Here is a 13,871-nt window from a genome sequence, read left to right as displayed (position 1 = left end):
TCCTAAAGTCTCCACAAACAGTTAAAATAGAAAATCTTCAGTTATGTGCAGAAAAAGGCATAGCTATGATAATTTTAAAGAAATGCTCTGTCTTCTTACTTAGCTGGGAAGAAATCAGGGCTCAGAAGGCTTGACAGGCACATCTGGGAAGGGGAGGGAACCCACTGCATGGAGAGGACAAGAGTTCACTCTTGAAGAGTGCTCCGCCTTCCCCTCCACTTTGCCCCACTCAACCCTAGCCTTCCAGTGCTCAAGTTACAAAGGCAGGATCAAGTCCTCCTCCTAGCACTGCAGTACCTAATGCTTGAAATAAGAACACACTATGGGAAGCAAGGATGGCCCTAAGGGTCCTACTGAGCTCTGAGAAAAGAAGGCCAGGTCTACTCATAAGATTACAACCTAAAAATCCAGGCAGATACTTTAATAATAAACGTGTTATAAGGAAAAGTTCTAGAAACAGCTAATGTCAGCCTTTGACCACTGAATGGCCAACCTTAGTCAAAAAGGCTGGATAAGATGCAGTTCTAAATAAACGCATGGCAGGGGGTGTGAATGTATTTTCAATTACATCTTCCTAGATGGGCCCACAGCCATGAAGAGCTGGGCAAGCGGTAGTTTTCTCTTGGATTCCATGATCGGTTGATCTCTCTGTTATTCTGAGTCACTTAAAGAGCACACAATCTTTTTTTAAACTTTCTTTAAAGGGTCAAGTTTAATGCTAAACCTCCTCAGGTGAGGAAACAAGGCACATGTAATATGTTCTTATAAAGGGACAGAAAAAAACCCACGAATTTCAATGCCTTTATGGCTCCTCCACACCCCACCTGTGAATCCTCTCCTTGCTTAGCGACAGTCAGGGAGAGGAGGATAAAATGGACCCTGTGGCACTAGGCAAGGTGGGCCCTGCTCTAGAAGTCACTACTAAAGACAGCTTCCACCCAGTTGAATGGGGCTAACGGACCTTTCTAGTAAATACCTGGTTCCTGGTTCGAGCATTTCTTCTTCCTCTGATAACAAAAAATAAACAGGCAGCAGAGCAGGAGAAAAAGAAAAGATTACGCAGGAGTAAGATCAGTTAGAGTAAGCAGATCCTTCAGAGTCCGTGAACGCGGAAATGCAATGGCAGCCAGCAACGGTCCTCGGTCCTCGGGAGACTGCCGACCAGCCTGCTGGGGGGGAGGGCCGCCCCTGCGCCTCAGGGCCTTGTAAGAGTTCTGCACCCTGTCCCTGGCCAGCCTGCCGGGGTGCCTGCCTTGGACACCACATGGCAAAGGGGCCTCTATCAGTCCTTGTCAAACACGGAGACAGTGTGTATCGAGCCCCTTACTCGTCCCACATTAACTTCTCAACACAGGGGCTGTTCACTCACCAACGAGGGCCCACCTAAGACACCTTAAGGTTAGCCCAGCTGCCCACAAGAAGGAGGGGAGGGACACACACCTTCAGGCATCTACTGTAACACTGTCCCTGGAAGTCCATTCGGTAAACCTCATTCTTAGGAAAAAGCTAATTTTACCAAGATTGTGTTTATTAGTTGCCCTCTGGCTGCAACCTGACAGGATTCCACCCAATTCCAAATTCAAACAGCTTCCCATGCTTTCCTACCAAACACCCTGGGTAGCTTTTCCTGGGTACCCATTGGCTTTGCTCTCCTTCCTACTCCCTGACCCTCACATTGGCACTGCGAATACCTCAGGGAACCCCAAAGCTGAGAAAGGCCTGGGGGAGGGAGGGCAGTAGAGGGTCAAAATGCTTTTATGATCTTGCAAGTAGAACTGGGGCCTTTCCTGGCATTAAAGCCACGGAAGCCACCCATTTTCAGGGGAGCCCTGTGTGTTCTTTCTTCGATATGTGCAGCAGGCCAGGCTCTGGGGTGGGAGCTATGTCCATCCAGGCTCCTTGAGAGGCTGACCTGAGAAAGTGGAGGAGGCTTGCCCTCTAGCAGTTGTCATCTGTCCAGTCCCCAGCATCTCCACAATGCATTATACGTTGGCTAAACCTACCTGAACCCTAGAACTGAGCAAATAGTCTGTCGGGTGGGACTCTATGAGCAAAGTTTGAAAAGCTAGTGACCACAGGGATGGCTAGCATTTCCAGGGTGCTCACTCTGGGCCAGGAGTGCTCTAGAAACATGGCACAGATGATTTGATCTCATCACACACTCATGAGGTAATCAATATTCTCATTTTATAGAAACAGGGTGCAGACTCCCCCATTTAAATTTAAATGGACTTCAAAATTTTCAAGAAAAATTGGGTTTCCTTCTGTCTGAGAGGGAAAAAAAATGAAGGATTTTGAAAAGGGCCAATTCCAACAATCCTAGAAATCTATCAATGTGTCCGTCATTCTTAACTTGGGGTTGCTGCCTTGTTCCACTAAACCCTCATCATCGCGGAGTCCCAGTAATGTCATTTTACTGAAAAACCTTTCACAGGTTTGGCATTTCAAAGCTGGGCATTCTCCGTTCGTGCTGAGTCTTCCTCCAGATAACACGTGAATCATAAGAGAAAACTAAATTCCATTCACAAAGGTTGAAGAGCTGAAATATATTATAACTGCCTTTTCCTTCTCTGGAAGCTGATCATGCTTGAGGACGAGACGCCGCTGCGTGCGAGTTTGTCTCGGTACTGCCCGCGCAGAGCAGATGCACGGAAGAGTGTAACTGCCCTGACAGTATGTGCTATAAGGACAGTGCGACCATAAAGAAATGCAATCATGTTGAACAAATACACATTTTTTTTTTTTTTGGTCAGATGAGTGTGTTTATTCTTTCAACTAGTCCCCCGAGGACTTATTCCAACCACACGGCCCATGCTAAGTGGCTTTTCAGAGCCAGTCAGCCAGCCCCACTGTAGCATATGCCTCTTGCCATTTTGTACCTTCAGTGGTGTTGCAAAGCTGACCTGAATGACGCTTTTTCTTCCAATGGCCAGGGTGTCCATTCTAATATGAAGTTTTGGCACCACTGACCAGGGCCATGCTACAGGCTCTAAGGAAGACTGACCAATGGCACCAATGACGATGTATTTAGAATAAGAATGTGGCTTCCCAAGGTGACTGCCTCCTCCAAGGGGCAAACATGTGGTGAAATTCTGATGTGTTTATCACGACGAATAAAGTCAGATTGTTTGACAGTCACACATTTTATGTCGGAGCTCTCTATTAAAAGACTAACAGAACACCTAATTTTTAAGTCCTGTCAGATGAAGAGTCAGTTCCTTCCAAGTGCTTGGACTGATCACCCGTTTCCAAATTCCTGAGCAAATCTGGGAAGGCGTGCTCATCCTGATTTGCCTGCTCGGTCAGCTTTCTGTGCTGAAAACCTCCTGAGCGGCACTATACACTCCCTGAGGGCAGAGAAAAGAGCTCACGCGTCCTTTAGTCCCCCGCCCGGCTATGGAGAGTGGCTTTTCCAAGGGCAAGGGTGAATGAAGTCTTGGTGGAGACAGGAGGGAAGATAAAGAAAGAAGGACTCTCGACACAGGTATATTTTCCCATGACCTACTGGATGGCAAACTGCTCATTCGGGGGCCCCCTCCAAACTACCTCTTTGCTGACGCACCCAGTGGCACCCTTCCTTTTGAGATCCTCCGTGCCTCACTCCTCTGAGATAGCCTAAAGCAGCCCCTGCTGTTCCCCACCCCTGGACAGTTCCAGCTGGTGCCTTCCTGTTCCTCCATCCCCTCCCCCGACTGTCCCTTCCCCAGAACTCAGCCCACAGGCAGAGACAGCTGTGGGACCCACGCTGCTGGCCCTTCCTGCCCAGTCCCATGCCTGTCTGCCCCATCCTGCAAGTCCCGTGAACAGCATGTCAGGACAGAGGACAGAGAGCCTGAGCAGGGGCAGCCTCCACTGCTCCAAAATCGCCAGCAAAGCCCAAGAGCATTTACATTTCTCCTGACTGACACCAGTCTTCTTTTCTGCAGAAAGCGTCTTCACTGGATAATGGAGGGCTCTCGAGTAACTGGCAGGGGCCTTCCTCCCTCCCGCTCCCCCTAACTCATGTTCCTCAAGTATCTCCCCCACCTGCTGCCCTTTTCAACTCTCTGGCCAGCTTCAGTGGCCTTGAGCCACTTGTTCTATCTGGGAAGCCTTGATCCTGTGCCCTTTGCCTCCAGGAGGCAAGAAAAAGAGAAACTCGCTGGGCTGAAACACTTTCATTTTTAGCTTAGAATGTACAGGGTTCATCTGGAATTCTAAATGGACTACCTCAAGAAGCAAAACAAGGTGGGAAATTTTTCTCTCAAAAATTGTATGTGTTTCCTTTGCCGGTATATTCTCAACCAAAAAAAAAAAAAAAATTACTTGTATAAAAGCACACTGTTACCTGCAGGGATTTTCTTTGTGTCACTTCCAATCAACCACCTCTTGGGAGGTGTGGATGCGAAGCAAGGTAAGGTGGTTTTCTCTAACTGTCCCTGGGGCTAGCTAGAACCGCAGTTCCTGAAGCAGGAGAGCATGGCTGGCAGGGACCACGGCACTGGCATTTCAACCCCACTTGGACTTCACGGGTTTCATCAGGATCTTATCCCTCCCCTGGGGCTGAGGATCACGGGAAGGCACTTAGGATCAAATGGTCAGAGACAAAAGCAGCTTCGCTCTGAAGCCCTTACTGAAGTTAAAGAGTAGGCTACGGTGAGGAACTAGCTCATCCCAGGGCCTGGCCCAGGGCACGACTGAAAGTTCTGGTTGATCAGGGCAGGGCTGTGGGCCAAGGGGAGGAGGTGGAGAAAGGCTGCCATTACATTGGGCGCATTCGCGGACTCCGTGGCTCCCCAGCAAGTACCTTAATAAATGCTTCCATACAGCCGTTAAATAGTTTATGGCTACACACTGAGAGAGGCCTAGGTCTCCTCATTTTCTGTGGTTTAGGGGGAAGACAGGGGGGCCTAGGGAAAACGGAACAAAAGAAATCAAGAAAGCAACCAATGCAAACATACAACTGGGAAAGATGCTCTTAAAACCCATGACTGGAGAAGAACACAAAATACAAATGGAAACCCCTGAACCCCCAGCACATTGGTGTCCAATGCTCCATCTGAAGGCCTTTGGATGTTTAAGGGGATCTTAATTTACCCACAATGTCAGGCAGGAGCAATGCTCGTATAACACAAATGCATTCTAGATCACAGGGGGGAAATAGTATGTATCCAGGAAACCATTGCAACTCCAATCAGAGGCTGTCATCCCGCAAAGCTGACCAGATGGAGGAGGAACCAGGAGAGAGATGTAATCTGCAGCCTGAGAAAGCAAGAGACTTTCAATGATGATTGGAAGGGTTAATTTTCATTACTTTGGGTTAAATTCATCACCAAGTCTCAACTCCCAATGTACCAGGGCACTGATCTTTCTAATGCCTCTTGGCATTTCAAATGCACTTGACTAATCTTTACTACATTGATCTAAGAGTCAGGTAATTATTATTCTCATTTCAGAGATGAAGAAACTGATGCCTGGAGGGATGCTACAGCTTTTTTGGGGTCTCCGGGGTAACCCAGGGTAATGATTATATCCTGTGCTTTAGTCAAGTACACTTTTGATTAAAGCACTCTCAAATCCATTATCACACTTAACGTCAGCTCAACCCTTTACGGACAGCCCCGTTTTACAGAGGCAGAAACTGAGGCCTAAAGAGGGGAACTGGCAGAGCTAGGCCCCAAACTCAGGCCTCGTTGTCTCCAATGCCAAGATTTTTCCCACCAGGCCAGCCATAGAGCCTTAGGGCACTTGTTCATTTCCAGCCAAGGACTCATTCCATCCCATTAACCCTTGCCAGCAGAGGACCTATTGGGTCAGGTTGAAAGTGTCTTGCTTTACTTTAGGATCTCCATTCCCTGTGCTCCACTCTGGGCTCCAGGGAGGGGAAACCATACCACAGTTCACCAGGAAAAGTGAAACAGCCACAAACACTGGACCAGTTTCCAGAGTTGCTCACCATGCATATACCTGTGTTGGCTTATTTGCTCATCTTTCGCCACCCAAGTTGGCCTGACTCAATGCTGCCAGCCTTCCAGAGCAAAGGGCTTTCTGAGGTTAGGAGGAGGGCCCCTAACCGAGAGAGGCAGTTCATTTTCAAATGGCTTGGTTCACAATTTGGGGAGCAACAAGTGGGGACCCAGCCTGGCACAGATAATGTCCACACGTGATGAGCAAAGACCTGGTCCCCCAAGTCTTGATTGATTTCTGTGAATGGGCAAGAAATCTTATGGATTGTGGAGCCAATCGAGGTGAAAGAGATTCATGCTGCCTCTGCTCACTGGCCTTGTCGGGTCTGTCCTCTTCAGCAGCCCAGCCATCTAGGGAAATTTCATGAGCTTCTCCTATGTGTTTGAGTATTGAGCAAATGCTGCTAGCTCCAGGACATGCATGGGCAAAGACACAGCTGAATCCAATATCATGCCACCCAAACATTGGAACCAAAATAACAGCACAGACCAAAATTTTAAAAAGAAACAACAGGCAAGACTATTTCGAGCCCATCTTGGATCTATGTCAATTTGGTTAGCTAAGTCCATGTCATTTCTTTTTCATCATTTACCGATTTTTTGAGGATGTGGGTACATGGGGGTGGTACTTCTTACAATGGATCTGCTTTTGGGTTTCCAAACGCCAAAAGAAAGTGTAAAAAAATGTGACGCGAGGCCACAGGTTTTAAATCTTGGGATTAGGAATAACTTGAGGATAACAACGGCACCACCTTGTTTCTCTCATGTTTAGGGCTTCTGTTTGTGAGCGTTCCCAGAGGGTTTCCTTATCTCACACTGCAGGATACCCTCACAACGACCCTGTGAGGTAGGTAAAACGGATTAAATCTACTTTAAATATAAGGCAAATGAGCCCATGAGAGATTAAGAAACTTTCCAAGAGTCACACAAATAATATGTGATTGAACCTGAGAACTGAATTCAGCTCTTCTCCTCAAGATTCTGGTGTGAGTGTGAGTGCGAGTGTGAAATTGGGAAGTTGATTTTATCACAGAACGTTCAGCAGTTGCTTTAAGTTATCTATTAAACTCCCATGGCCAGCAAAAGTAGAGATTCTGGCTGGACACCCAGCTGGAGAGTTTTCTTAAAATAAGTCTTCAGGAGTATTTTTCTTGAAGTTTAAAAAATGGAATGAAGGGGGAAAAGGATACTTTCCCCATTTCTCCTGCCCAATCCAGAAAGCAAAGAACTGCTCAGATCACACTGGGATTTCTTTCTTTGTGTGGTGTTCTAGGCACTGACCAGAAATCTCTGACAAGGAAACGTAGCTATCCCAACTTTGCATGACATCAAATCGATTTTGACTTACTGAAGTGCTGGGTGGGGCACAAAGTGGGGAGCAGGGGGGCAGCTCAGCCAAGGAAAGTGGGGCAGCCTAAGCCTTCCATCTCTTCTGCTGCTCAGTTGCAGAGCAAAAAGGAAAGAAAGAGAGAGGCAGGGAAAACAGGAACAGAGAAAGCCACGGAGAGGAAGAGAGAGAAACCAGAGACCAATGTCCCCTTTCTGCCTTTCAACCAAGATGAAAATTAACATACATTGGCAACATAGGAATTGGCCTCAAAATTATTCTGTGACCAAAAGAATGGTGACTAAAAGGTTCTCTAGATAACCCAACAGATGTGGGTGTTAACATCCAAAAGGGTGGCAATATTGTAGTTGAGTGGCAGTCAGGCCCTTGGAAGCTGTGCGTGGGTATGCGTCAGGTGGCATCTGTTTAGACAAGAAATCTCACATGATTTCATCGCTAATCCGACCACAGGGACAAGCCAACCTGGGTTAGGGAGCCAGTCTATAGTTAGAATAATCATAATCAAACCTTATGTTTGCATCTCACTGTCCCATTTATCAGACACTTTTCAAGTGCATTATTGCATCTGGACCACCTAGTTACAGGGTTATGAATTGGGATTATTCTAAGACCACATTCTTAAATGTGAGAAAAAATGTACTGTGTTGCAGCCCATGTGCAAAAACTGGTCTACACAAGGCCAGCAGCAACTTGGCTGAGGGGACCTACTCAAAGGATCATCCAAAATGACATCCAAAATGCCCAACCTTGGGCAGGGAACTGTGGAAGATACAGAGAGCCATAGCATAGAAACGTCTCACCCAGGGCCTTTAGGATTAAATTAAAAACCACTTCAAGTTGGCAGCGCATTGCACACAAATTTTTGGAAGTAAGGGGAAGCTTTTAGTTTACTAACAAAGTTGCCTCTGACCTTGGCGAAGAGCCAGAGTATACAGATGGCTGGGTTTGTAGAGCAGTGCAGTATGTCTAAGTGGGAGGTCTACAGTCACAGCTTGCATTTCCCAGGCCCTAGGTCAAAGAGGGTGTGGAAGACTACATCTCAGATGGATTTATTTAAAAACAAAAAATAAAAACCCTCAACTTTTCTCTGGGGAAGGGTTCGATTCCAGATCTCTCCTGCAGTCTGCTGGAACCATCTTCCTTTGCATGAGTTCTAGGAATTAGGAGGAAGAGAGCGATGGCTCAATTCGTCCCCCATCTGTTTTCCTATTTGCAGACTTTGGTGTGAAATGTGGCTTCTGTTGTTTGGGGACTATGACAACATCCTCTAGCCAGAAATAGATAGATAAATAAATAAATAAATAAATAAATAAATAAATAAATAAACAAACAAATAAATAAATATTTCTGGAAGGTTCTTAGAAAGTGACCCTGCACATCTGCCGACCTTTTGCTGGAAGGTCCTCGCCTGGCATTATGAATCATCCTGATATTCCCAGGCTGCCAGGGCCCAGAGGAACAGCTGCGCAGCTAAGCTTCTGGTAAGCCCTCTGTTTTCCCCATCCTGGGCCCAGAAAAGTGAAAACCTCAGAGCTTTCCAAGCCTCTTCCCAGCCAACTCTGTTCCAGATGAACAGGAGGGAGCTGAGGGTTCATTTTTCCTCTCGCCAAGTAGAACAACTTTCCAGGATTCTGGGCCACTGGCTTGATTCGTTTCGGGCAGTGGGATAACTATTTGCTAGGAACTCGAAAGAGATGGGTTCTAAGGAACAACTTGGGCAACAGGGCTGCTTAGGGATCTAAACACTCTGAAAGTAGAGGAAAAGTCCAGTCGCTGAAAATCAATCCCTCAGCTACCAGCTGCTGAGTGGAAAGTGTTCACTGGCTCTGGTCTGCTCAGGAAAAAGCGCAAAGGGTAATGTTGAGCAAGCTGGAGAGAAAGCAGAAGTTGCCCATTTGTTACTTTCCCAGCAAGGGACTCCCCCGTCAGTCCATCCAAGTGCCCAGGAGGTCTGAAGCCAGGGTGCAGGCAGTAGGGGCATCTGTGAACGCTTCTGTGGCTAGGCGCATGCATATGCCCAGGTGTGCCATATGAGCCAAATCCAAAGCCCTGGCTAATGGGGAGCCCAGGCTGGGCCCTCTGCCTGGGCTGGGCAGATTGCTCAGCAGCCAGAGAACAGATGGGGAGACAAGTCAACAGCTACCCCACAGCCTCTGGCCTCTACTGGTTGTCTTCAGCCACTCCGCCATATATATTACTGTCCTACCGGATGGATAGCACCAACAAAACAGACCCCACTTTCCCACAGCAGCTGGGAAAGGCGCCCTCCCCAACACAGGCCTGTAGGGGGCGTGGCTTCACCAGCACGATGCTAGGACAAGCAGAACAGCCAGCCAGCCTTCTCTCTAGCACAGCCACACCATCCCCCTGGAGACACTGGTGAAGAGCTATTCTGCTCTAAAAACAGCCCAGATTCTCTGAGCTCTCAGCAGCATCTGCCTTCCTGCCTTCCCACCTCTTGCACCTCCCAGCCCCTCCCACTCCCCCGCCTCAGGCAGCAGGTGCAAAACAAACAAGATCCCTCTTACCTGGTTGTGCCACATTCTGCTCTCTCTCCTGGAAAGAGAAGTATACATTGATGTTTAATTGTTGTTGTTGTTTTTAATCAGCAAACATTCATCTTTTTTTAAAAACAAGAAACAACTGAACTTAATTATTTGCGAAATGGGAAATCAAATTATGCCTAAGTAATGGTCTGCTTGAAAGAACTGAGTCTTATTAAATCCCCAGGGCCTCCTATCTGTAAGGCTATGTTCACATAAATTTCATTTTGTGTTGTTCATGTATATTTTTTTCAGGGATTTTCAAACTGCAGCCTGCTGACCACATGCATCAGAAGCTTCTGCGGACCTTATTAAAAAATGCAGATTTGGGGGCTTTCCCATGGGCCTTCTGAATCAGAACTTCTGAGCTGTGAAGACAGGAATCTGCATTTTAACAAGCACCCCAGGCGGTCCCTTCTGTGTGCGTGGAAGCTCAAGAACTCATGCACTGCTTTCTATCAATAAAGTTTGTTGATGGGGCGCCTCGGCGGCTCCGTCGGTGAAGCGTCTGCCTTTGGCTCAGGTCATGATCTCCAGGTCCCGGGATCAAGTCCCGCGTCGGGCTCCCTGCTCAGCAGGGAGTCTGCTTCTCCCTCACCCTCTACCCCTCCGCTTGTTCTCTCTCACTCTCTCTCTCAAATGAATAAATAAAATCTTAAAAACAAACAAACAAGCAACAAAGGTTGCTCACACACTTGGCCCTGAAGAGCAACAGACATAAGATACCTCTTGTTGTTCCTCAACCCAGTCACACCCCCACCCCAACCTCTCCTGCCTTCATTCTCAGCTGAAAACCTTCTTGCTTCCTTCACTGGAAAAGAACATCAGTAAGACAGGTCTTGGCATGCCTCCATAAGATGCACCCACCTACCTTGCCTGACCATTCACTATCTACCTCCCCTGGGCCCCCTTTCTCCCTTGAACTCCATCCCCATTTCTCTTCTTTACAGCAAAGCTTGCTGAAGAAGCTGTCTAGGAAGCACTGTTGCCTCCCCTGCTCACCCCACTGAGGTTGACTTCTGGCCTCACCATCCCCAGAGACTGCCAGCTCTGTGTGGCCAAATTCACTGTCTTCTCTGCTCTTATCTGACTTCTCAGCATCGACTCAGGGAATTGCTCTCTTCTTACAAAGCCTTCTTCTTGACTTTCATGACTCCACACTTGCTAAGTGTCCCTCCTGCCCTATAGGCTGTTTCTCAGTTTCTCTTGCTGTCTCTTCATCTGCCCAACCTCTGACCTCTAAATGATGGGATGCCCCCAGGAGATGTACCCAGATCTCTTTCTACACACCCTCTCTGCATGACGGTGACTGAAGTGCTTACCAAGGACTCCCTAATCTTATCTCCAGATCTTCCATCTCCCTGGAATTCCAGACTCCTAGCCACTGCCTTCTTTTATATTTTTAACAGCTTTATTGAAGCATAATTTACAGAGCATGAAATTCACCTATTTGAAATGCATGATTCAGTTATTTAGTAAATAGTCAAAGTTGTGCAACTGTCACCACAATTCAATTTTAGAAATTTCCTTCACACGAAAAAGATCCCTTGTGCCAATTCACAGTGACTCCCCCTTCCCATCTCCAGCCTGCGGCAACTGCTCATCTATTCTCTGTGTCTACGGATTTGCTTATTCTGGACATTTCATAAAAACGGAATAATGCAATCCACAGTCTTTTGCATTTGGCTTATTTCATTTAGCATATGCTTTTGAGGTTCATCCACACAGCATGATTCAGTACGCATTCCTGTTATGGTGCAGCAGAGCACCTCTAGGCCAGGGTTGTCCAATAGAAATGTAATTGAAGCCACAATTTCTAGCAGCCGTGTTACAAAAAGTGAAGAGAAATAAGTGAGATTAATTTTAATAATATATTGTGTTTAACTTAATACATGAAAAATATTTCAATGTAGATCAATATAAAAATGCATAAAATATTATACACATATATTTTTTGTGTTAACTCAGAAATCAAAACTTTTCTACCCTTTACCTTCTGAGACCTGTTGGGATTTTTAAATATATTTTATAGTTAGTGGCTCAGTCATTTTCAGAAGGTCAGACTGTCTGGTCCTGGCGGACACTGGCTCCATAAAGTGCTATTAAATCGTGGTCTGAAAAGGTTATGCCCCATCCCTTTTATGGACAATGCACTATTCATTCTTGAGGGGCTACAGTAAATTGAAAAGCCACCCGTATCTTGGGAATAAACCCTGGAGCTTACAGACTACTCGGAGCAGTAAAAAGGTCAGATCTTAGACTCAGACATGATGATAAACTAAGAATCCTCTGGCCAATAAAACAGCATAGCAACAGCCAAGGGCATATACGGGTGTGTTCTCGTTCCCAAGATGTGGCAGTGACATTTACAACAAGGAACGCCAATTTGGAGGACACCTAGAAGCTTTTTGACTTGTGTGTCTGGGATCGATAATGTTAAAAAAATCTGCTTCTAAGTGAGTGTTTGTGTTTCCTCTAACTTGTGGCTTCTTTGAGCTATGCTGTCAAAAGAGTACTTTAGAGAAATGGATTACATGATACATTTCATTAAAAAAAAACTTTGTATCTCCTCAATCAAAATATTCTGCTTGGCCCCACATTTCTCACCTGTTTCCAAAATGTTCAGAGTGTCCTTCACAATACAAAATAGCCCTCTGAGGACTTAAAAAGGCCACTGATGCAGGTGTAACCCTACCCCAGCCCACTCCAGGAATAGCTTTCTACTGGATGAAGAGTCAGTATGTGCAGGCAGAGGTGAATCATCCACTGACACTCGGAAGAATGAAGCAGCTGAGATTTTGAGCTCACTTTGGCCTATGTAATTTTTTCGTGCCCCTGTTAGTCCAATGCGTAAGAACTTGACCCACCCAAGTCAGTGCATGTTTTCCCCTTTCACCCAGTGCCCTAAGAATCCACACCTACCTGTGTCAGGCAGTAGGGATAAAAAGTGACTCCAGATTTGGTCTCAGCTGCAGTTCTTTTCAGTATTTTGGTAATTTATTAACTTTAGAAATAACAATGTACCCATGTTCATTACTTGTGACAAATACACCATACTCACTGATGACAATAACAGGAAATACTGGATGTGTAGTATATGAGAACTAACTGTACTATCTTGCAACCTTTCTGTAAATCTAAAACTATTCTAAAACAAAGTCTATTTAATTTATTTATTTTTAAAGATTTTATTTATTTATTTATTTATTTATTTATTTATTTATTTATTTATGAGAGAGAGTGCAGGCAGAGGAGCAGAGGGAAAGGGAGAGAGAGAGTCCCAAGCAGACTCCACACTAAGCGTGGATCCCAATGCTGGGCTCGATCTCACAATCCTAAGATCATGACCTGAGCTGAAACCAAGAGTCAGATGCTCAACCGACTGAGCCACACAGGTGCCCCTAAACCAAAGTCTATTAAAAAACAAAAACAAAAACGAAACAACCCAAAACCTCTCCAGAATTGACCAGTCTAACAAAGCCCATCCCAGTTTTCAAAAGAAGCACAATGGGCTTTTCCATGGCTGAGTTACTAGAGGACAGGACTCTGGAGATTCTTCTCGATGGCTCTTTCTTAGCAGCCCTTATACTTCAGAAGCTGCATTTTCCTGCAGTTTTTCATTGCTATTCAGCCTAAAACTCAGAAGGAGGACTGGTAAATGACATCTCAGAGCAAGGCGTAGCTGAAGGCTAAAGAAACTTGGAAGACCAAACTGGTAAGGAGTTATGCCAACCCAAACTAATTTTTATTATTATTTCATTCAGGCCATTCAGGCAAGGGCAGTAAGAAAAGGTTGCATCAGACAGCATGCAAGAGTGAGCTGGACAAAAGCACTTTCTCATCTGGGATCTTATTTTTCAAAAGAACATCTAGTTTTCTAATTCCAGGGCACCCGATTTTGAAAATACAAGTAGCCACCAACTCATATGGGCCTACCTTATGGTGCATGGCTCTGAGAAATAGCCCCCAGCACCCCCTCCCCACCCAGGGCCAGGGCCATAAAACCAATCCTCCTCTTCAATGCTATTTGTGGGA

General features: G+C 46.0%; 1 protein-coding gene across 4 annotated transcripts in view; it reads right to left on the bottom strand.

The window, feature by feature from the left end:
* Window positions 1-13,871, bottom strand: part of SRGAP3 (SLIT-ROBO Rho GTPase activating protein 3) — a 332,469-nt gene that overhangs the window by 36,459 nt on the left and 282,139 nt on the right. For 3 of the 4 annotated variants that reach the window (XM_045808138.2, XM_087866833.1, XM_045808136.2), the window contains 2 exons: window positions 9,822-9,849; window positions 4,787-4,889 (listed from right to left, as the gene is read on the bottom strand). In XM_045808138.2, coding sequence (XP_045664094.1) covers window positions 4,787-4,889; window positions 9,822-9,849 — 131 coding nt within the window. Of the gene's footprint in view, window positions 1-976; window positions 1,008-4,786; window positions 4,890-7,293; window positions 7,381-9,821; window positions 9,850-13,871 lie in introns of all 4 variants that reach the window. The other variant, XM_087866834.1, reaches the window with a different exon arrangement.

The sequence above is a fragment of the Ursus americanus genome, chromosome 14 (assembly GCF_024610735.1).
Source record: "Ursus americanus isolate L20-20 chromosome 14, mUrsAme1.1.p, whole genome shotgun sequence".
Lineage (NCBI taxonomy): Eukaryota > Metazoa > Chordata > Mammalia > Carnivora > Ursidae > Ursus > Ursus americanus.
This window is presented reverse-complemented; position numbering and strand designations above follow the sequence as displayed.